The following is a 22278-nucleotide window of genomic DNA, read 5'->3' on the forward strand; positions in this document are numbered from 1 at the left end:
GCAGAAAAGCCGAGCAAGCCTGTGGAAAATAGGGCTAGAGGACAGGTCTTCGCGGTAAAGGGAAAGCATTGAGTATCATGTTATCATGAACGTCTGCTACCGACTTCTCCGACGATTCGTGGCGGCATTGTTGATGCGACCAATGAGCTTAGCAAGAATGGGGCTTTCAGTATTAGCTCCGGCACTCTATGATATTCTGCCCCGAATTCGAAGCTGTCCGGCAAAAGCCAGCGTCTGCTACTGGCAAAAATGGTCTGCCTGTCTATCAGCCCTACTAGACGATACCTATTCAGGCTATGACAAGACGTCAAAGTCGTAGTAGAATTATTTTAAGTTACAAGCTAAAACATTGCCATTATTACTATTATTAGTATTTAGGTGTGATTATGCGACAACCTGTTCTACAGATTTTCTGCGAACTACTTGTTTTAACTGGCATATGTTTGTCTGCTACGCTCGTGTCAACTGGAAGTCAGTCACTTGTAAAGGGTTGTGTTGCTTTTGAATTTCAAGCAAAGATCAACTTTTATCTAACGCTCCTGCACTGGAAAGAACGGAAAATCCATGCGCAAAAAACAACGCGGCGATTTGCTAACTCGGTGCGACGCGACTTATCTGCCACACAAGATTCCAAGTACAACGTGTGACAGGGGTATTTCTATTTAACCATGTGCCATTTTCGACTTAAGGAACATTTTCTGTGGGTGACGGCCTGCATAAGTTCACGTTGCACTGTTGTAGCAGTAGAAGCGATAGTAACTAAGTAGACTGAAACAAAATACGTATTTACGTGCCCTTACGAATTTCATAACGTACAAGTTTATCATTATAACGCTACATAACTTGCGCTTGTATATTCAAAGGGACGAGTGACCGGTCATAGTATCATTATTACTATCGTAGCATTTCATGATAATACGTAAACATATGACACGGAACCTCTGCTTGTATTAAATATCGGTCAATAGTTGGGTTTTTAATAATGTCAATATGATGTTGCCATCATCGTGAGAAGTTATTGTGATTGTCATAGGTGGTCCGTTTCCTCTTGCTGGAACAAGCGGCAGAAAAGAATTGTTTGAAGATAGAAGTTTTAGCCAGTTAGCTAGTTGTACCTTCCTTAAACAGGACTATTTTTAGTAATGACAAAGCAATAATAATCCTACTAATAGCCAACATTATTACGGTCTTCGGGCACAGCCGTTCAGAAAACCTCGTTGCGACCTCACGCTATAAATAGGATAGTTCAATGCATAGCCGCCTAGGCCGCAAGAAACGAATCGGTTTGAGGAGCAGTGATGATGCTCTACAAAGCTATGTCGCTATTACTTTGCAATCCTGCGCTACAGCTTTTATCAACAAGTCACATCCAAGTTGCGCTTTAATTTCCAATACATTATTTACTGTAAAAGTAGTCTATTTAGCGTCTGACAAACCACTTCGAAATTTAGATTATTCAGCCTACTCGATATGCGGACCGCAGTCCAACAATAGTAAAATAACACTGCCCATTTTGCGTCTAACGGGGCTGATCTTTTGTTTATAAAGGACAACGTCTGCGGACCTACACATGATTGACGACGCTCATCTTCTTTGTGTCGAAATCTCCCTTCTAATCTCATCATATACTTATTCCAGCAAAAAAATTGCTAGATACACCGTCACGACGCTGTCTGCTCGTTATCGAGGATGTACAGGATCGGATCCTGCAACGATTTTATCTGGAGCCACTTCCGCCATTATTCTTGACTGCTGTTGCACATCCTGCAGCACTTTAATTGCTTCCACCCCCTTCCGCTAGTGACAACTGGGCATTTCGAATCGCTGGCATTTGTCCGCGTTCGATTCGTGCTGCGGCATAATCCCGCACGGCGGCATTTTGTCACATTGCCGCCTATTACTTTACTAACATTTCACAGATTTGCCTCATTTTGACCAAAAAGTATATTGTCCGCAGGTACTCCTGTGTAACGAGAACATTGTCAACGGGTTCGTGTCTTTGCGAGTGAACTAATTTTATTAGAACGACGGTGGGCGTCATAATTGAATTTGTCTTCTAGAAACTGCATCGTGACCAGCGAACGCAAAACGCGAAAAAAAGGGTTTAATTTTCCGCCTCTAAAATCTGCTCTCAATCGATTTCTAATACTGTCAATGAAAATACGAAAAGTAGGGTCTTTGTAAACGTTCCACCGCGAACGTTGTCTAAAGAAACTCTTCCAGAACGTTGAGACTTGGATCTGACAAGCAGTAGCACCAATAAATCTAAAAAAAAGACCAAGCCTAGTGTATCTCGAACCTAAATGAAGCAATCTTCATTATTATGGAGCCTTACCATATCGAACAGAAATTTGTGACCTTCTCTTTGAACTGGCTGTGTTCTATGAAGCCCGAACTCTTATTTTGCTCGTGTAAAATTTACAAACAGCAGAAACGTATTTTCGTTGTTACTAGCAACCGAGAAAACTGAAGTTCCTTGACGAACGAATTAAGCTCAAGCCAAAAATCTATCTAGTTAATTGTTATGACCAACTTATAGGAGGAGGACGCTGAAACATTCGACGTCAATCAAAGACAGATTGCCCCAACAATCAGCATGGGTTTGGTTGGTTGCGACCAAAACAAAGTACATCTAATCCTAGAAACTGATTTTACCAGCAGATAAATATACTTACTTACGCCCCCTTCTCGCTTGCGCATTTTCGTACTGGCAGTCGGAAACGGATCCACGCAGAAGTAATACCTTAACGTGTTTAACGGGGACATACTAGACAAGTTAATGCCTATCTCGTTTCAACAAAGATCAATTCGCTGCTGATATTGGAAAATTATCTTGTGATAAAGATTTATTGTAACCTGGTAGTGTGTTTTGAGACGCGTATACGTAGGTTTGGTACCAAAATATCGAGATCACTTCTTTGAAGTAACGGCATGTCGGATCGTAGCTCGACCGCGTCAATTTTCTTGCCGTTGCTCACTTTGGCGAAGACGGTTACGTTTGTGTAAGTAAACAGAAATTAAGTTGACGCCAAGTTTAGATAGGGTTTGTTATTTAGTTATTAGGCTGATCTGCATACCATTAGCTGATTCTATTGGACGCAGTATAAATCACGTCCACCGGGTTTATGAGCAATACTAGTGACATCCCAACAACTAGAACGAGCGTACGTGCTTACCGTAGATGTCGGCCTTTTGTGTATTTTCGGCCGGGCCTTCAGTGTGACGTTCTTTCTCTATGTAAGTGCATGAAGCTACGCTTGCACCATTACGAATACCCAGTCTATTCAACACCAACATCGATGACGTATTTTTATCTTACCGCTTATATAATGTCACGTTCTAATGATTTTATAGGTCTATTCTATTGCAGTCTTTTTCTCTTCTTTCGTTCGTAGTTTTGAAGGTTGGTCTAGTCGCTTGTTTTCCGATTACAACCTTTTGTCGTCCTTCGGACAGCAGCACTCGGACCTTAAAAATTGTAGCAATACCGGAGTGAACTCGGCAGGTGTCAGAACACGCCCCCGCAATCGATCCAGACAAACTCGTCCAGCCCAGGGTTGATAGATAGCGGATCAGAAAATAGATTAAGGGGCCAGATTGCTGGCGGATCGCTTTCCGACCACGACCGGCTATATTGATTTTCGCGAGTAATTTTTTGATTTCCTTTTACCCACGGCCGATCGGATGAGTAAGAAGAAAGACGGTGGCCAAAATCTGATCGAAAGAAATGATCGAGTAAGTTACAAATAAGCGCTCTTATTACATCCATCATCCTTACTGCGACTTTGACTAGTCGTATTGTTGCCGTGGTTAATATTATTGTGAGACAATATAATTGGTCTGCCCTGTGCCTCCACCCTTCTTCTTCTTCAGATCTTCAGATCAGACGAACTGACCATGGGGTAGACGAAGAGACGAAACCGGGCAAATGCACTAAAAAAAGCGGTTAAAGTAAAAATGTATTCTTTTGTCTGTCGCTGCTTCGTGTCACTGCTTGGCTTAGCTAGCAGTCAGGGACGTAGGCCACTGCGCCACTACGAAATAGGCTGCAGACGTAATGATATAAATACTTGAATCTGATCGTAACATGTGTGGACCTTTGGGGCGCAGGGGAACATCGAAAAGACATTGATGCAAAATATTTAATCGACAATTAAATAGGTAAATTAATTTAAAACAGGTAATTGGGCTAGTGGTACAGTTTCGGGGAGCCACATTTACAAGGGCTGCAAGAGGCAACGAATATTTTTTGGCTTGAACTTTTTTTTATTATTATTTAATCTACCTATGGTTTATGAGCCCGGCTTAAAGTTAGACGATACATTCATCCCGCCACAGGATTCAAATTAGTAACTTTTAAGACTTGTTACTGCGTGTAGTAGATAGCTTCAATGATTTCTAGATAGTCAGGCACAAACCTGCCTATTTTACCAGTTCGAACGTGTCTGTAACCGTTCCAATCTATAATCAGTAAAAAGCGCCAAGACAATACAGCATTGAAAGCAATTACGAGTAGTAATATGTACAGTTGCATAGTACAAGCGAATTCTAGTGCAAAATAAATTGCCCCCGTCTGGAATTCCAGCCACATATATTAGTGTGCTATATATCAGATAAGGGAAATATCACCATGATCATAGGGTAAAGAAAATTGTATCCGCATTCGGATCGTTTACGCTCCGGTACAAGGACAAAAATAGGAAACTTTATAATTAGACGTCGCTTTTCGAGAATAAATTTACTAAATGATTGCAATATTTTAAAAAAGTTAAAGGGTAAAAGTATACACCGTTAACTTAATTGTATCCGTATGCATTGTTTTAACACTTGTACAGGTCGCCTATAGCAAACCGGTCACCTGGCTGGTTACGATTTGCACACATACTACATTTATTCGTGATACTCTCGGCACCCCATTGAAAGCTCACTTGAAGGCCAGGTATCGGAGGACAGAAAACACAACGATGGTATTAGCTCATACGAATAGAGGACGATTTGACTGTCAAGAGGAAGAAAAGGGTAGACCTAGCTGACGTAACTTACCGATGAACTTTTCGATGAATTCATCTGTTAAGTACAGCCCTCGGACAAATGATATTCGGCGTCCTATACGCGTACATCGTCTACGTCACATTATATGACGCGCACTGAAGCGTACCAGACTTTCATTAACCGCTGGAAAACTTGTTGTGTCATGGTGTGCATAATGCGCAATTTCGATGAGCAGTAAATTAAATGCTACTAAAAATAGAAACGGGGAAGAGATATACTAGTCGTAGCCGTCTGTCTGCCATTGTCGTGGCGTGCAGAAGAGCGTTTCGTGTTTGATGAACACAAACGTCGTAGGGGAACAGCGTGCAAATTGGAAGTGCCAACAGCTAGCCTTCAGAGGGCATGTTGCAATATAACCTACAAAAAGTACTAGGCGATAGACAATGAGACGACGGCCGCAATGACCGTGGCGGCGAAAGGTCGCTTTAGCGTCACGTTTGCGGCGAAGAACAAGACAGAATCGCCTAGTAGCTCATTGCCCAAATAATAGCAGGTGCAGTGGATAATGTGGGAGCGGGACCCACAGTTCCGCTATCAGTGAATACGCCATGGAGATGTGAGATGTGGGAACGAAAATGTTGCGACCTTTCGCCCGTTTTATATGTATAAGAGGTTGAAGAGGTATATGAAGTTGTCGTCGCTGGTGGTTGCGCCCATGACGACAGCAACGATAGCTGACGGCACCTACTGCGGAGGCATGGAAGCTATGACCAGGATGATCGTCTGGCCTCGTCATACCTACGACGTAAATAAGCAAGCCCAAGGGGTTACGATAACATACGCTCCAACAACAACAACTCGTTTCTCACTCGGCGCGTGGTACGAAAATTGTCGAGAGACAAGAGAGGTCAGGCGCCACGAATTTATCGCTGTGACAGGCGCCGTTGTCAGCAGCCGTAACGTTGACCACTACTAAAACGAGATTTTAGCTTTGAATGGCTCTGGCATAAAGGAAGCATAGCGATATAGTGAAAGATTAAATCACATATATCGTACTTGATCCCAATAGGGCTGTTTTATCGGATATTTTTGATGGGACAATGATTTCGCTCATCAAGGCGTGCCATACTTCTTGACAAATTCGAGTCAGCGAAGTGCATTTAGCCAGACTCATTTCATTGTCTAGTGTCAGAGAGATACCTTCATGAAGGTTCCGTCAAATATTTGATACGCAAGATACTTAAATGGCCGGAATTATTGACTGACCATTATAAACCAAACTAGAAACCTATCATTGCAGTGTCAGACTTAGGCAGATCGTACACTGATACATCAGAGCTCCTGATTGCGATCGCGATTTATCTCGCTGATGCATTTCAGAATTGATACGTAAACGTTATCACAAATAGGTCGATCTGAAAAGTCGAATAGAATTCTCGCGGAGTTTCCAGATCAGTCTAAATACTGTTCAATACACATCTATTCTACCTGCTCATCAACTCCATCCATAAGAAGCATTAACTTTTAATTCTACAGAAAATAGGTATTTGAGTTTCATCGTTATTCGTATGAGAGGAGCCAACAATGGCAATTTACTAACGAACAGACGCTACTTCTAGCTGCTCCCTTACATTACATACCACTTCGTTTAAAAAGTTTTTACTATGGCGGCCAATAGCTCATCTATTACGACTGCCACGCCTCATTAGATAGATTGTGGACGATGTAGACACGGGCCATTGCTATGCGTTGCATAGTCAGCGAGTGCGTGTGTCGCTAACCTAGGCGTATACAAATGATTTCGCGTTCGTTGAAGCTGATGTCTATGAGAGCCTGTGTAAGTGTTTGCGTCAACACGTAGATAGGTGGACGATGCAAACCTGTGTGACCTACCTTAGAACCCTTTCATATGTCTCAATAGCCGAGTGTGGGCGTTTATGTGTTCGTACAACTCGGGACACGATCCTAGATCTGTACTAGTGGACACCTTAGTAAAGGACTAGAAAAGTATTTTCGCGCTGCTTGCGCCTTGTGTAGAGTACGAATCGACTAGACTTAAAATCCCTCTGTTTCTTTATTTTATATGCGATATGATGCACAAACTGTTGGAAATCCATTGAACAATAACACCTTTGTTTTGCGATGCGTTGCTTATTCTAGTCAGCAGAATAGGCAAGACCACACAGGTAGACAAATAGGGCTCGAATAGATGCTTCACCCTCTGGAACGGAAGGGACCCTAAGGAGTTTGGCGCTTTCTCTGGCGCCGGCACGTTGGATACTATATGATACGACCGTTTTGCAGAACCACTGGTACAGGCGTCCAAGCGTATTGATCGCTTAATATCGCATAGGTTGTGCCCTGATGGAGAACTATTAAATCTGCTGCATCTAGCCTACGCATCAACGCCTTCATGTTGATAGCTCAGGAGCTCAGCACCTCAGTTCATCCCTTGTTCATCGGTTGCCAGCCATCCTAGTGTGAAAGGCCTCCAGCCCGTGTCTACTGAGAGATTACGCTGACGTCATAAGTTCCTGGATAAAAAGAACTGAAGGCTAATGGGCTCACAAAACTTCGCTGACGCCGTGGGCTCAATTTTATCGGATATGGCTGCTTTTAAAACGTATGAACAACGTGAGCATTAGGCTGTTTCCAACTGAATAAGATAATTTTTATATCAAACTTTGCTACCCTCCGCTTGGTCAACATTATAGCAAGCAATGTTTGCTGAATGATACCTCAAACAGATAGTCTCGCGGCGGAACATTACCTGGGTATGCAACTTACAACAGATACAACATGAATAGCAGTCTTTTCTAATGCAAAAAAGATCTCGTTCCGAGACAAAATGCATTGCAGATATGGCACTTATGGTTACTATGTGCATTCATGGCACGAATGTATGTATATATAGTTTGTTTCGCTTGCTCAGCCCCGATCTGGCTCGCATTCAACTTGCCCTAGAGCCAAACAAACAGTTGCCCTCAAGTGTCATTGATTTCGCACAAGCTGATATTAACTAGCGCGTGCTTCATGAGAGAAAAAACAAAAACTCGAATGTATAGTTTCTCTTGTTTTTTGCCTTATCAAAGTTTCTCGTATTACCACGTCGGCTAATGCTACATGAACATATATAGTAGAACTCAGGCCTGAGTCGTTTTGTCACAATGCTTTCCGCCTATAGAGACAGCATTGTGGCATGACATTGTGCTATCCCAACAGCACAATCATCTGATTCCACAAGCTTTCCAGGCTCAAGGAGGCGGAGTTTGCCCATTATGCTCTTCGTAGCGCGGCGCGTGCTTAACGTTCACAGAACTTCAAGGACGCCGTTCTTAACCCGCTCGCTGGCCGGATTAGCACGCGCTGTCAGCCGTTCCCGAGCTTCGTTCAATACATTATAGATGTTTTACAATATTGGAAAGGTGTATAATACTGATAGCGAAAGCCTTGTATAGGACAGATATGACAGGACATTGCCTGTCTCTCGCACTGTTCATGATTCTGTCGTGGATCGATTACGACAGGCAGGTTTCAGTGTCCATTTATCACGTTGCTACTTCATGTACTTGTTGTAGCATTCCCAAAGAAACAGATATGGTAATAGTTAAAGAATTTAGTTTTTTTTGGGTTTTTGTTTGACAAATATTCGGTTTCTAATAACAGCCATCACAGAAGCGCGATAGCAGCGCGAAACGTACTGCGCATAAACAATCTACACTTGAGCCTTAAAATAAAGATGATTCAAATAGTTCTTGCTAATAAATCGTTTGTGCTAAAGCATTACCGCAGAAATTACCGGCGTACGATACGCTGTGACTCGTACCAGCCCACTGTTGGTATGAGGACACAAAAAACAATTCTATGTCTGCACGCCTACGTTGATTGGCATTAATTGTACATCCGTTAGCTATATCGAGCTAGGAGTTGGCGATATAGTGTGAATACTATCGGCCGACATTACGAAGATCTGTCTCGATCAAAGGGATGAAGCTGGCCAGCAAGCACAAAAGGGAGAAAATATCGGCCGCTCCAAGATTAGCACTATTATAAAAAAAAATGACAGGAAGGCAATAGTCCTATCATCATTTATGGTTAACGATGATTTCTTCTGTTTCTGAAATCGTACTTTTAGTTGCTGTTCTTTTGCCGAACAGGCCGCGAACGAAGATATCAAAAAAAAAAAAAGATCTGTACCTGTATAAGTATACTTATTAATATTTGATTAATTTGCCTAGTAGTTAGAATATTCTATACTTAGGGGAAGTGTTGTTTTGAGTGACGATCGCAGTAGACCTTTCGAAAACACCCGGCCAAGTCCTCCCTGCCAGTTAGGCTGACGAGTGTTGACAAATATCAATGCCGATGCATAAACAGCACGAGCACATATATTGTCCATTCTGTAATAGAAATGTTTCAGAATTTCCTAGTCGCTCTATCAGCCATTAGCTCTCGATATAACTATAGGATATTGTTAAATGAATTTATATACCGTAGCAAACTACCGCAACAAAAGCCATGTACGTTTGCCCTACAACTATCTTTGATTTGTGCGTCCTTACGTGCGCCTACTGCCGTTGACGTATTCTGCCAATATAATTGTACCAGTTCGGCCTGTTTCGCAGCGATCTAGATACAGATATAGACGCTTTATATATTTTTTTAATTGCATTTTTCTGGTGGAACATGGAGGCCAGCAGTAGCGGTAGCGGCAGGTTAATTTTATCGCCCATATGGGTCAGCTTGCTTGTTGGCACGGATGCCGAGACTTACCACAAATGTTATCACTCATTTGTTGACGCTTCGGATCAAATTTGAGACGCAGCTGCCCAGTGTTACCGCTTCTCTGGGGCTAGTTAACGAGCACCATAATAAAAAAAGGACACACCAAAGAAGACTCTTGACGGTTTGAGGCTGTTTTCCCTAGAGTTCCTTTGCTGCGCTTTAATATGCCGGCCTTGCGAGACTCATGCAATATATTTCAGTCGAGTAAAGCTTGTTGCGATCTGCAGCTGATTATTATTAATAATATATTAACCCAATAGAAGAATTAGGTATTCATGTATTGGCGAAAGAAGATAGGCAGGTAACAAACCCCGAGCTGGCTTTTGCTGTCACACCTTTCCAGCTGTACAGAGCACCGTGTAATTGAAAATGAAATTAAAGAAGTAGTAGAACTGATCTATCTTTTTGTCTTGCTAAGATTTTTTAGCATATAACATATCGTTCTCCTGAAAAGTCAGAGCGCCTCATTATCGTCGGGCGTTTTCTAGCGATCCATATTTTGTTTTCCAGCCAAAATGAGTGAGTTGCCCCGGCGTCCCCAATTTCAAGGCGATTACGGCGGAGAGGTTTTGACCTCCGTCGTTGCGTGCTGAAGCAGAGGTTTCGAAATACTGTATTTTCAAATTAGATGCTGATATATTCCTATGGAGCTGGAATGACCTATTGCACATATCTGTGGGCGCTCTTCCGATGACTGATATAGACGCGTAAGCTTTTGTAACGAATTCTAGCTTGTTCGGTTAATTAGAAACGTACTGTGTAATTGGTTCACAATTATTCAAATTTTACAGTAAAATAACCAGTAATAGTTCTGTCTAAGTATAAAGATCTTCAATTCAAAATCGTTCAGTTGAAAAATAGCTAACGTTACGCGTGCTAGCAAAGTACAACTATAATCTCAGCTCGTTCAGTCCTTACCTAAACTACCATCATCATACTTAACCCTTAAAGAGCCAGAACAAGCTGTTCCATGCATACCCCCATGTATCAGATATTTTGTTTTTTTTTTTTGAAAAAAAATTACTTCTACTCTCTTAGCATAGGCAGTGTAGATCCGAATGATCCAGTAGAATTTTGTGACAGAGGTACGGCGGTACCTGTCTACGCTTTCGTGTGTACATCTATTACAGGTACGACGAAAAAGGGACGGTTTGCCCTGAGTCAATTTGGTTAAGGGACTTGCGCGGTCTATGCTGCCTTTCTACGCGCCATCGTTGATGCGTTACATTGGTGCTCGATGAAGAGTTCATTATCGGGAAAGCTGCGAAACTCATTCGGTAACTCTCTAGCAATGCAGGTTACTGTCACCATTACATCACAATGAATCTAATTGCCAATCGCTACCTTAGCTGAGCAATATCAGGTTGCCGAAGACGGTAGGGCCACTCGTTCTTCGGATGTCTTCAAGTACCTTATGGCCTAACCGATGCATTCGCATGCATGAGACTATAGGTGCATTGTGCGATACGATATAGACTTACGCGGTCGCGCGTTAAACGTCGAAAGTAAATGATCAAACGTTGCTGAAGAAGACTCCAACGATCGCAGTAGTAACCCTCAGAAAAGAACCATACGGGATTCTAGAGGTTATTGTCAATAGAGTGCCAGTCGATGATGACCTCCTCGATAAATACACAATCTATTCCTAACCGGATGAAAGCATGATTAGTACGTCGGACGCGTGTGGCTTTCATTGGCGCGCACAGACATCGCTAGCTCTTTAATTCAACACTTTTTATGTCTGTTTCTTTTTCTATGCACGTCACTTTCTTATTATTAAACTTGCACTATCCTCTTGATTGATTCAATTTATCAAGTTCAGTTCTCGCAGAAGTGGGAAAAGTTGACCGTCATCAAATCGCATGAGCACCATAGCTCACCAGGGTCACAGTTTTCTATATAAGTACCCTCCATTTGCGCAGAGTGCTTTCTAGAGCGCTATTATCTATTCAGTGAACTCTCGCTACTGTGGTATTTGGTAGTACGTCCAGTCTCTTCCTTTGCAGGGAGAGACAATGGAGAGAGGTACGGCGTCAGGCACCACTTGTTGTGCTAATGGAATCAGCACCGGATAACGCCTTTAATCCGAGGTACGCGCGGGTCGCGTATAGCCGCACAATAGTAATCTGCGACGGGTTACCGCCAGTTACCGAGAAAAAAAAACGAGCGCTCTAAACGTTTGATTGCTGGTGCGTTACTGTGACGCGCGCGGCGTGTTCTTTTGGCAGTGGACTCGTGCTAATGGCGCTGCCACACTCGCCTTGGCCGATAGCCTTTGCAGCAGCTGTTGCTGCTGTGGGCCTGCGGGTCTGCGGCCGCCAATTTACTCGGCACGAACGGAAATCTCTTTTTTTTTTTCCATCTACACTACATTCCTCCGACTTGGTGAAAACCGTAGAAAAAAAAAGCTACCAGCTACTCACTTGCGCACTCAGGCACGGTCAATGAGCCAGTTACCGCTGTAAATCTATGACTTGCACAGACGACACGACCGCCCGATTACAAGGTACACCTGAACTAACTGATATCTGCGTTAAAGAGAGAGTTCAGCGGCCGGCGGCTCGCTAGCCACTGAATACTTCGGACGCTATTTTGTAGGCCAGTTGTATTGTAACAGCTTAGTATTTTCTTACACAAAAGCCGGAGTCACTGTTGGCGGCCGGGTCGCTGCCACGGAACAATCCAGCCGCCTAACTGAGCACCCGACCGAACCGCTCGACTCTGATCTGACCAGCGATCATAGCCCCATCTATATGTGTCTACCGCGTTGGCGTTGCCATGATGATGGTACGAAATTTCGCGTCGACCCCGTAGCTTGGCTCCGCTGCTGTCTTCGTTGTTGCAGCACGCGCCACTGAAAACGCCTGGCGACTTTGAGCCCGTCAGCGGTAACTGATGGTTGTCCATCTTACGATCGCTTCCGCTTGTCGAAATTGGTGATCGTTGTCGCCGTTGCTGTTGCGGTACGCTGCCGCTCCTAGCGGGTCGACGTGTTAGATTTTTCCAGTGGCTCTTGTTGCTATTGAACGCTGCCAAATGTAGCGACTCTAACAGGGACGTACAGGTAACGAATATACTTATAATGATCTGGTACGAATAGTACGAGTCTAATGATGATCATAATAACAATCATATTGTACAAGCAATAACAATGCTAGTTGGCGGACTGCAGCACTTCACGACCTTGGCGTCAAGGCAGCTCTTGAGGCGTCATAGAAGCGGCAGCAGCAGTAGCGTTAGTGACGGAATGGAGAGGGTAAGGATCACGTCACCGTCGCGCTATTGTTTACCGGACGCGTGTTAGCGTTGAGCTCTGGAGTACTCACCGCTGAAATAACAAATTATACAGATACAACAACTAGCCGTCTCAGGCCCGTTGGACAGCAGCGTAATAGGCCCAGGCCTGCGTTTGAAGATGCTACGAAGGATATTACCATCGCCGCCGCTGCCGTCATTGTATAGCTACTCCTGCTAATAGTGCCAGACCAAAATACAAATCGACGACAGCGGCGGCACCGTGAATCGTTGCCAATAACCGTCGTTGTTCCTCGTTGAGAGCGCTATGGAAATGCACGAAAAAATTGATGTTGTTACTGGCCTTTGAAGCGAAACGCTTCATTTTACTCCATTACGAAACAATAACAGTAACAATGACGGAAAAACGTAAAACATGCGTATCGTATGTCAAACGAGAAAACTTATTCGAACAACTAACATAGAATGGAGTAGAGTAAAATGAAAATACTAATTAGATGTCGCTGCTACTGATTAATAAAGCTATATAGCGAAAGCCATTAGGGTAACACGATTTTTAGTTGTGTTAGTAACGAAGGCTGCTTTATAACTAAACCGGCTTTTCGGTCCTGGTTTGGGTATGGTCTCGGCAAGCCAGGCAGGCTCATGACTGACATGCGTATGTCGAGGTATCATATATATCAAAAACACCTTACAGACAGATGGACAGAAACCGTCGTCCTAGAGAAAACGGTATAAGATAGTTCTGCCATAAGAATCTATGTGTAGACTACGGACGTTCCAAAGCAATCTGCAAGCCCCCCGACCGGTTGTTTGTAGGCGATAGCAACAGTAGCAGTAGCGGAAAATACAAAGTTTATGATATTCCTTCTAGTAGATTCATGCGCACTCGTCGAAATAGATATAGGGCATTGACACCGTACGCTCGACGACGCCGGCAAGCAAATGATAGATCTTTAATAGAGTATGTATTGCATGTGGCAATTGATTATGTGCCCACTATGCCTAAACTTGTATTTAGCGACTACGCACAGTGGGCAATAGCCTTTCATCAAACAACTAGAAAGAAAACAAAATCAGTTTTTGTCGCCTGGTCGGAACCTACGATCGGTCGATGTCACAGCTACGTACATAGAGTCTACGCGGTCCATTTTTCCGATAGCATCTCACTGGCAGCGGTGTCGATACATTGGCCTTGGCCTTCAGCCTTCCGGTGGTATGTATCGGCGACCATCAAGAAGTGTACATAGATCGAGTTGGCCTTAAATCAACGTCAAATAGACGTGCGGCCTACAGCCTCGAAGGGGCCGACAGGAAAATAGAGTTGATAGACAGTTGCCGGTGGTCACAGTGACATACGCGTACGTGTACGTATACGTATGGCAACGTTCAAACAGAGCGCAGTTCGGATATAAGCAAATGATATCAGCGAGTGCCTGCCTAACTTAACAGAAAGTACGAAACTAGGTGACGAACATTGACGAAATGACATATAAAAAAAGGATGAATGTAGGACAAGAGCCGACAGGGAAGCCAAGGCAGTGTGCGCGGGTAGACACACTTCGGAAGTGCTGGTAACCCATCTGACAAAATCCCTAACAGATGTCAAGCTCGAAACATTCGGTTAGTTCGCTAGAATGACAATTAAACTGAAAATAGAAGTGAAGGCAAATTAATAAAAAAAAAATCTGCTACCCATCGATGACTAGTCGCTCTGTATACTCTTATAACGATCTTTAAAATCATTTTGAACGGCTAGATAGAAACAAACCTCGTTCCACCGGGACGGACAGACTTGTTTCTACTAGCAGTTCTCTGAATCCTGTGTCCTGATAGTGGATCTAGATTATCACAATGTTCATAGCTAGCATATTGTTCCCGGCGAACTATCACAAAATATTATACTGTAGATACATTTTATAATTCCCGTAGTTTGTAATTTGACATATTGTATACCAGTGGTATCCAATACAGGCTTTGCTCGTTCTACTCTATCGCCAAAAATTAGAAACACATCGTGTGTTGACGTTACACGTAAACACCAAACCATCTGTAACCATCGTGGAAACGGTTCCCTGCAAACGGGTCCTTTTCGAAAAAAGCAAATGAATAACACAGGCCATACATTTTTCTATGCACTGCCATATTCGTGACAAATATAAAATGAGCGTTAGTTATTATATAGGATAGATAGTCTGCCGTAATGGCCCTTACCAGAGTCGGACAGGCAACAACGCTTATTGTGTTGAATATCTATTCTTTCCTCGGGTTTTAGTATTCACTGCTATTCCTGGGCTAATTTTTAACTTCGTATTTTCAAGTGATTCAAATCTATTTGAACCTATTTCCCATGCTTTTTTCTTACTTACCGAGTTTTCGTAGTGGTGTCTCTTTATCGCGCGCTATTGGTAGCGAATATCCTCGATCATCTCGACCACTTGAGCGGACGCAACGCGGGGACGCCCGCGCTCCTGATCCCAAAAAGCAGTTCTCTCAACCAGATATCTCGGTAGCCTCAATAACTTATCTCCTTACACGTGCAATTCAATGGGCAAACCTGTTTCTGATACGGTGACGACAAGCCAGATTCGTCTTTCGCTGTCGACCCTTGTTAGTAATGTCATTGCTTGGAAGTGAACTTCGTGTACATTTGGTCTCTTTCTTCCTTTTTTAGATATAGGTCTAATCCGCTCGCTACGAAAGGTCCCTGTTACTTGTGCCCATCCTAACGACGAAAAGGGTTGAGGACGACAGCCGAAACGATCCGGTTTGTGCTAACTATGGCTCAGCTATATTTCGGCTGTGGAAAAAGATCTTCAATACCAGTGCAAGCATCCAGCAAGAACCCGAAACACTAACGGTTCACTCAAGGGAATAGATACCGAAACCAGCCAGTCTGACTGACTTGCACACTCGATAAACGAGTTAGATGTTTTTGCATTAGCATGGCCAACACAGTCAACTGTGCTACCATGACGTTACTCCCCAATGCTCGGGGCGGGGGAGACAAACAAACAAACAGACAGACAGAAGGTCGTTCAGCAGCACCGGAGAAAGAGTTTGGCTTTTTGCAGGGAGTTTTTTTGGGGCACACGTGCGGAGAGGTGGAGGGCTAGAGATAAGCGGGGGACGGAGAAAGGAACATTGATAGTGAGTGAGGCATCCATGCTACTGGCGGTGCAAAAGCGTTCTTGATTGTTCGCTACGAGCGAGATTCTAGCTGCTCCAGGCAGCGTGAAGATGACAGCGCGAAAGGAAATACCGAAAGAACGAATCACAGACATCTATGGGACTGAATCGGAAAACGGAAACGAACGAGCCAGAACGCGCAGTTGTAAAAGTAGCAGCCATTGCTGCCGCCTTAGCACTACCGTATCTGTTACCGTTTCATGTGAGTTAGTGCTACATCAGAAGGCCTTTGCCTTCGCTTGTGAAATGGAGACGAAGGAAGTGGTTGTACTGTACTGTCTATTATATGAGATATACAGCTAAGTTTTTTTTAATCGAGTCGACAAAACTTAACAAGGAACAGCGTTAGCTGCGAGAAACCTAGTACATGCCGACAAAGTGATTCTATGTTTGGCCGGCACCACGTCTGTCTCGTGTGCGCTGTCCAACGGCGACACGAAGCGAGGCCGAAATTGCCTTCATATAGAAGCGTAGCTAATGTTAATCATACAGAGACGCTTGATGGCTTTCTATTCGCTTTCGCTTGATACAGTAAAAACGAAGCCAGCTATAGTCACGCTGATCGGTGCTTGCTATAAAAATACAGGTGGAGAAAAGCAATGCAAAACGGAATAAAGGAAATGACCAAAAAATTGCTAGTTTTTTTCTTCGCCTACTCACTCGTGCTTTTTTTGGGCTTTTTACAGTTCTTTGATAGATAAACACGAGCGCGGCAGGCACAGAGTGATCCTATTGGCCGATCTGGCGCACGTTGCTAGCAGCAGTGGCGAGACCTAGTGGCACATTATGGAAAGGACATAAATGCAACCCTGTGCGAAAGGCGGACACGGCGATGTATTATGGCACCGAAGCACTAGGCCACACCCGCGAAACTTGAGAGTGATATGGACTAGTCTGGCGACGACACCGCTGCATCAGTTGCAGAACGTACAAGGCAGCAGAAGGGAATCCACAAACAAACGCTGGCGTCATGCCGAAGTGTCGTTTCTACCTAGGTAACTATAAGATTTATAAGGTCAACAAAGTACTTAGTTTTGCTAGGACACCAGATGCCGGGGTGAGCCTTACCGTTCACACATGATTTAGTCAGGACGGAAATATTTACAGTTTGATACAAAGGTGAACCTGCAAAGCAATAAATATATATCACATATAGTTGACTCTGATAAGAGACAACTCGCAAAAAAAAAAGAAGGAAAGGGAACAGTTTTACAGGTGAGGACGTATAAGTGTTTGAACAACGTTGATTTATATACACGCACTCCGAAGTTTTAGTACTTCAGTCAGCGGCTAGAAATGCTTGTAGGTCACTGTGGACGTACGCCTGCCTAGAAATAGGTTTGAAAACAAATAGAGTAATAATAAAAAACCGAAGTATTTTCATACGGCAGTACAAACTGTGTCCGGTTGGCCAGTTACCTTGAAAGGTATAACGAGTTCACAGTGGTTTACCATTAAAATGCTTCCGTTTGATCGTGTAAACTCTGCCCACGAACCTATGTGCTACTGCAACGGTATTTTGAATTTTCGCCCTGCAAACAACGGGGGAAGAGCATAGCTATGCACATCTAGACCGTGCATTAAATCTGGTTTTAGCCAATACACTAAATTCAGGTTGTGTTATAATTTAAGTGTGCGCCCTCAGCCTGAACCTAAATGTTTAGAAAAGTCTTATTTTCGCCCCCTTTGTTTACTTTGTCCGGCCATCTGTGTCATAGACGATAGCAAATTATTTGGCACAAGACAGATGTGGTGATCAGCCGACAGTCGACATGTACAGCCAATGATGCAGGAAAGCGTTGAATTCGAAAGTTTGCATGTATAGATAAAGTGTACCGTTGCGTAATACCTATCGATCAAAAAGAAAGCTTCTATGGGGAATACTCACACGCCAGAATAATCTAAATGGCAGCTATTGATTTAGTCGCAAGTAATATGCATATTGCATGCCCAAAGGCTCTAACCAAGGTGTGTTTAGGTTTATAGCAGACGGACAAACTGGAAAATGCTGGTAGGCTCAACATAGGACGCGTCCACGTCGTTGCATAGAGTTAGTCACTGAATGATCGTCGCCTTCTGACCTTATCGGTCTGCTTTCATGTCCGTGTGGCTTTCATGTGTGCCCGCACACATGTAGGCCGAGCTATAGGTTGAAGGCTGAAGCTGCTATTGAGCTTTGCAATGCCTCAACGGCAGGTCGGGTCGCGAGTTATTGGCCTGTTAGTGTATGCGATGTGGGGCCTCTCTTTGTGCTGTACGAGCGGGGAAAGAGCATATTCATTTCGGATCACCCATAAAACTTCGAGTTTGTCTATCTGTCTTCAGCACACATCATTGGAACGAGAACACGGGCACGGCGCTTCACTCCAAAGTTGGTCCATCCGCGTCGATTCCGTTCTATTGACGTCCTGGTCAGATTTCTTTATCCTACAATACTTGTTCGTGCTTTAGATACATTATGCCTCCTATGGATACATATAATACTTGCGAATGGCTTTAGCTCCTTCTGCACAATTCACTAGTCACGAGAGCTGCACTGAACTGGGAAGTTGAATTACGTAGCATCTAGGACAACACTACCCCATCCTTCTTATCTACCTAAAAGTTACAGGAATAAAAATGTTGAAGGTCAAAAAGGTCCGTTTGGCTGGATGGTGAAAAGGACAACGACGAAAGAATCATGCAGTAACAAAGTCAGGTTCCAAGTGCGTACGAGTAAGGGTGAATTTAGGGAAGATGTCCACTAGACTTGCGTCCGTCCAGTTCGTATTACTCAAAAGATAATCGTCTTTAGACCTCAGTCATAGCCTCAAAAAAATAAATCTATACATATATATATATATATATAGTTGACAGCTCTATTGACATTGCAATCTAGTTAGAGTTGCGTCATACGTATAGTTGTATAATCACTACAGTTTCACTAATATCTTTCACTAGTATACTTTATATACAAACCTTATATACAGAGGGTAGAGAACATCGTTTCCATTGAATGTCTTCATTGCTTACTGATTCACCAATGAAATGTATGTTTGATGTAGTTACTGTAAAAGCGAAGGGCACTGGTCTATATTTAAACAGGCAAGTCAATCGTTTGAAATCGTCTGCATCGGTATCGAGCGGGTTTGCCTTTCACCCGTATCAGCTCAATCTAAAGCGTCGTATTGTTGCTCTAGTTTATTTCATTGTCATACTTGTTATCGTTGTGAATAGATTTACAGCACAAAGGGGAAGAATTTTCTATGTTTGTGATACAATAATGCTCGTACATGGCGGTCTATGCGTCAGACGGAAAAATAATTGGTAATATTAGCAATCTTTATTTTGGCGAATTGCTGAACCTTTGCTTTGTCGAGTATTTTTGCAATGAGCGCTCTGCAGCCTCGTTTGCAGTGGCTGAACGGCCAATGGTTAACGAAGGCGGCAAAGAAAAGAAGAACAATAGACAGCGTCTCGGCTGGCGTATACACCTACCAAAACTGCCCGCCATAAGCAGCTTCGTCAGAGGCTCGCTGCACACTGTTACGCCGGCTTCCGATCATTATCATCCCTGTACCTAGAAGCGCTACTACGATCGTTGTTGTGACAAGCAAAAACCAATACTCCTTAGCGAAACGTGGCGACTGTGACAAAGAGACGCTCCGGCCGACTCAAACAACGCGGGAAAACGCTATCGCTTATTTGATACTGATGATTATTTTCTATAGTTTGACGAAACGGTCAACGGGTGCGAGGATCGCTTACGTTTGCGTCATTAGGTACGTTAATGCACCGATTGAACGGGACGCTAAAAGTTAGACTGTACATATCTTTACGAAAACAAAGCATATAGAGAACGGTCATGTTGTTTCCACAGTTTAGGGAATCATTTTAATGAGATCGTAAACAACGTAGGACGCAAAGCGACGTCTGCTAGGCCACATAAATCTTGCCGTGTTACTTTGCTTACTTAGCTGCTATATGTAATTCAGTAGAGTAACTACGGGAGCTGTAGAGTAGCACTTATAAAATTTTCTCAGAACTGAGATGAGATCCAGCATTAGTGTTTTCTCCAATCTGTTTTTTAACCTCCTTTTACAATGTGTACAGGAAAAGTTGCCTGAAGACTATTAATCTCGGCTAAAGCAATGGTGCGGCCTTGTATGTTCACGTGCGGGCAGGTGTGCCATGTTGATGTCTTGCGTATCTACTGACATGAATGTCAAACCCATTTTGGCCAGTGATGATTCAGGCTGAGTTAGGGCCAAACACGTGTAGTATCACCAGCTACTAGACACGGTTGAGCGTACGGATTGGCTGGGCCATACGGTGTTGCTGTCTACCGTAGGGAATGCAAATCACAATGAACGTCAAAGCCGGGTCTCGACTTCCGATCGAAACCAACAATTAGACAACTTCTGATATACTCTATTTCAAGGAGCATTTTTTAACCGTTATTCGCTTGTTTGATAGTATAACAGAGGCTGCAGACGATTGCCATTTACGGACAGGTGTGTTGACGTTCGGGTTACTAGGTAATAGCCCGCACTCTTACAAAAGACGGGTCGTGCGAAAGTTTGCCAATGTCATTGTAACATATGGACGACAAGTCCTCGCTGAACTGACATACTCTGTTACTATACTAACACCAACCTGACAACTATACTGCGGTCATAGCATCATATGGCAGAACGTTAGCGTCGTGCAGGTCCTGTAATGACGTAAACAGTCGCCTAATGCAAGCAGAAAATGAAGTCAGACAAGCGCTTAAGTTGTTATTCGACTGTACCTTGTGAGCGTAAAGGTCGATAGACGTAGGTCTCACGACGGATTCTACGAAAGGGAACGATGAGTCGATGATCATGCATTCTGCCTTTTAGGAGTAGATTGAGCTACCAAAGCACCCCCTCTACCGGCCAAGTGCCGTTAGACTGAATAGGCCGGTGATTTTACCAAACAACGTGTTAAATAACATCGAAACGAAAGTATATATTAGATTGGCATTACAATCGCTTTGAATAACGTTTTGCATCGGTATTCTCTTTATTTTTCTATTGTCTATTCACTTCTATGCACCATTTGAAAGCGTTCGGGCTCCAAAAACGGGCATTTCCGGTAAAACTTACTTCGCCCTTTTCCAAGGTTGAAAAACAACCAAAACAAACCAGCATGTTCGTGTCGTGAAGGTGTAGACCCCATACCTGAAAGGATTCATTAGGGATGGCTTGCGAAGTTCAACGACGGCATTCTGGTTCTTGAGGGTAAACTTTTCGGAAGGCAGCCGTACGAGGTCAATAAGGATCGCCGAAAACCACTTTTGAGCTACTTTGTGAATTAGCCGAGACAATCAGCTGCGTTTATGCAACTATCGTCAAGCAGTTTTACTGGATGGGAAGACTAGAAACGTTTATATTCATTAATACACTGAGTAGAAAGCCAAACGTGTACGACTTCTCATGAACTCTCTGCTTCTTTCCCCAGGTTTCTCTACACCGACAATCAGAATAGTGTGTTTTTGCCAAAGAAATCAAGTGGTAGAGAATACGTCTCAGAACTAAAGCAGATGTTCGTCTGAAAACAACAACGATTTGCTGTCAGGATGACTAGACGGGAAATGCTCGACAAGACGCCTGACTACGATAAGTTGCAGTGCATTTACCAGCTGCACCGACCGAACCAAAAAGGAAACACAACGAAAGAACGGTAACAACACATCTGATAATACGGTTTCATAAACGGGTTAAACGAGTTTTTAAAGTTTCGATCAAGCCGAACTGATTAAGAAATTACAAAAGGTTGTAGGAGTATCGGCAAATATACAATAAACATAAAGATAAATCCGCTATGGCTTTCTGCTCAAGCTAGTAAATTGTTGTAGGCGAAAGAGTCGATCCTCATTCGTTCGTCTCGTGTCATTATCATTTTGCGACGGCACTTTATAAAAACTTGTCATGACTATGCCAATATCACCGTTCTGCTGAATTGGTCGCACCATCGTCGTTTTAGGTCGACGGAGGTACAAGGTACCTGGTAAGTCAATCAGTATAGCCGTTTTAACTGCACGTATGCACTCAG

General features: G+C 43.4%; 1 protein-coding gene and 1 pseudogene across 8 annotated transcripts in view; one reads left to right on the plus strand and one right to left on the minus strand.

The window, feature by feature from the left end:
• Positions 1-19445, minus strand: part of LOC111249688 (E3 ubiquitin-protein ligase MARCHF5 pseudogene) — a 32522-nt pseudogene extending 13077 nt beyond the window's left edge. Inside the window, exons 1-2 of one of the 3 annotated variants that reach the window (XR_015325910.1) lie at positions 19180-19445; positions 15402-17346 (exon numbers count right to left, since the gene is read on the minus strand). The product of XR_015325910.1 is annotated as an E3 ubiquitin-protein ligase MARCHF5 pseudogene, transcript variant X2 (transcript). The other 2 variants (XR_015325909.1, XR_015325911.1) reach the window with 2 other exon arrangements.
• Positions 1-22278, plus strand: part of LOC111249689 (serine/threonine-protein phosphatase alpha-2 isoform-like) — a 107039-nt gene that overhangs the window by 36064 nt on the left and 48697 nt on the right. Inside the window, exon 1 of one of the 5 annotated variants that reach the window (XM_086986364.1) lies at positions 20149-20384. The exons of the other annotated variants lie outside the window; for them this stretch is intronic. Within the exon in view, the coding sequence (XP_086842490.1) occupies positions 20352-20384 (33 nt within the window). The 5' untranslated portion in view covers positions 20149-20351. Of the gene's footprint in view, positions 1-20148; positions 20385-22278 lie in introns of those variants that run through there. 5 annotated transcript variants of the gene reach the window in all.

This window comes from Varroa destructor, unplaced genomic scaffold (assembly GCF_002443255.2).
Source record: "Varroa destructor unplaced genomic scaffold, Vdes_3.0 BEIS01000004.1, whole genome shotgun sequence".
Taxonomy (NCBI): Eukaryota; Metazoa; Arthropoda; class Arachnida; order Mesostigmata; family Varroidae; genus Varroa; species Varroa destructor.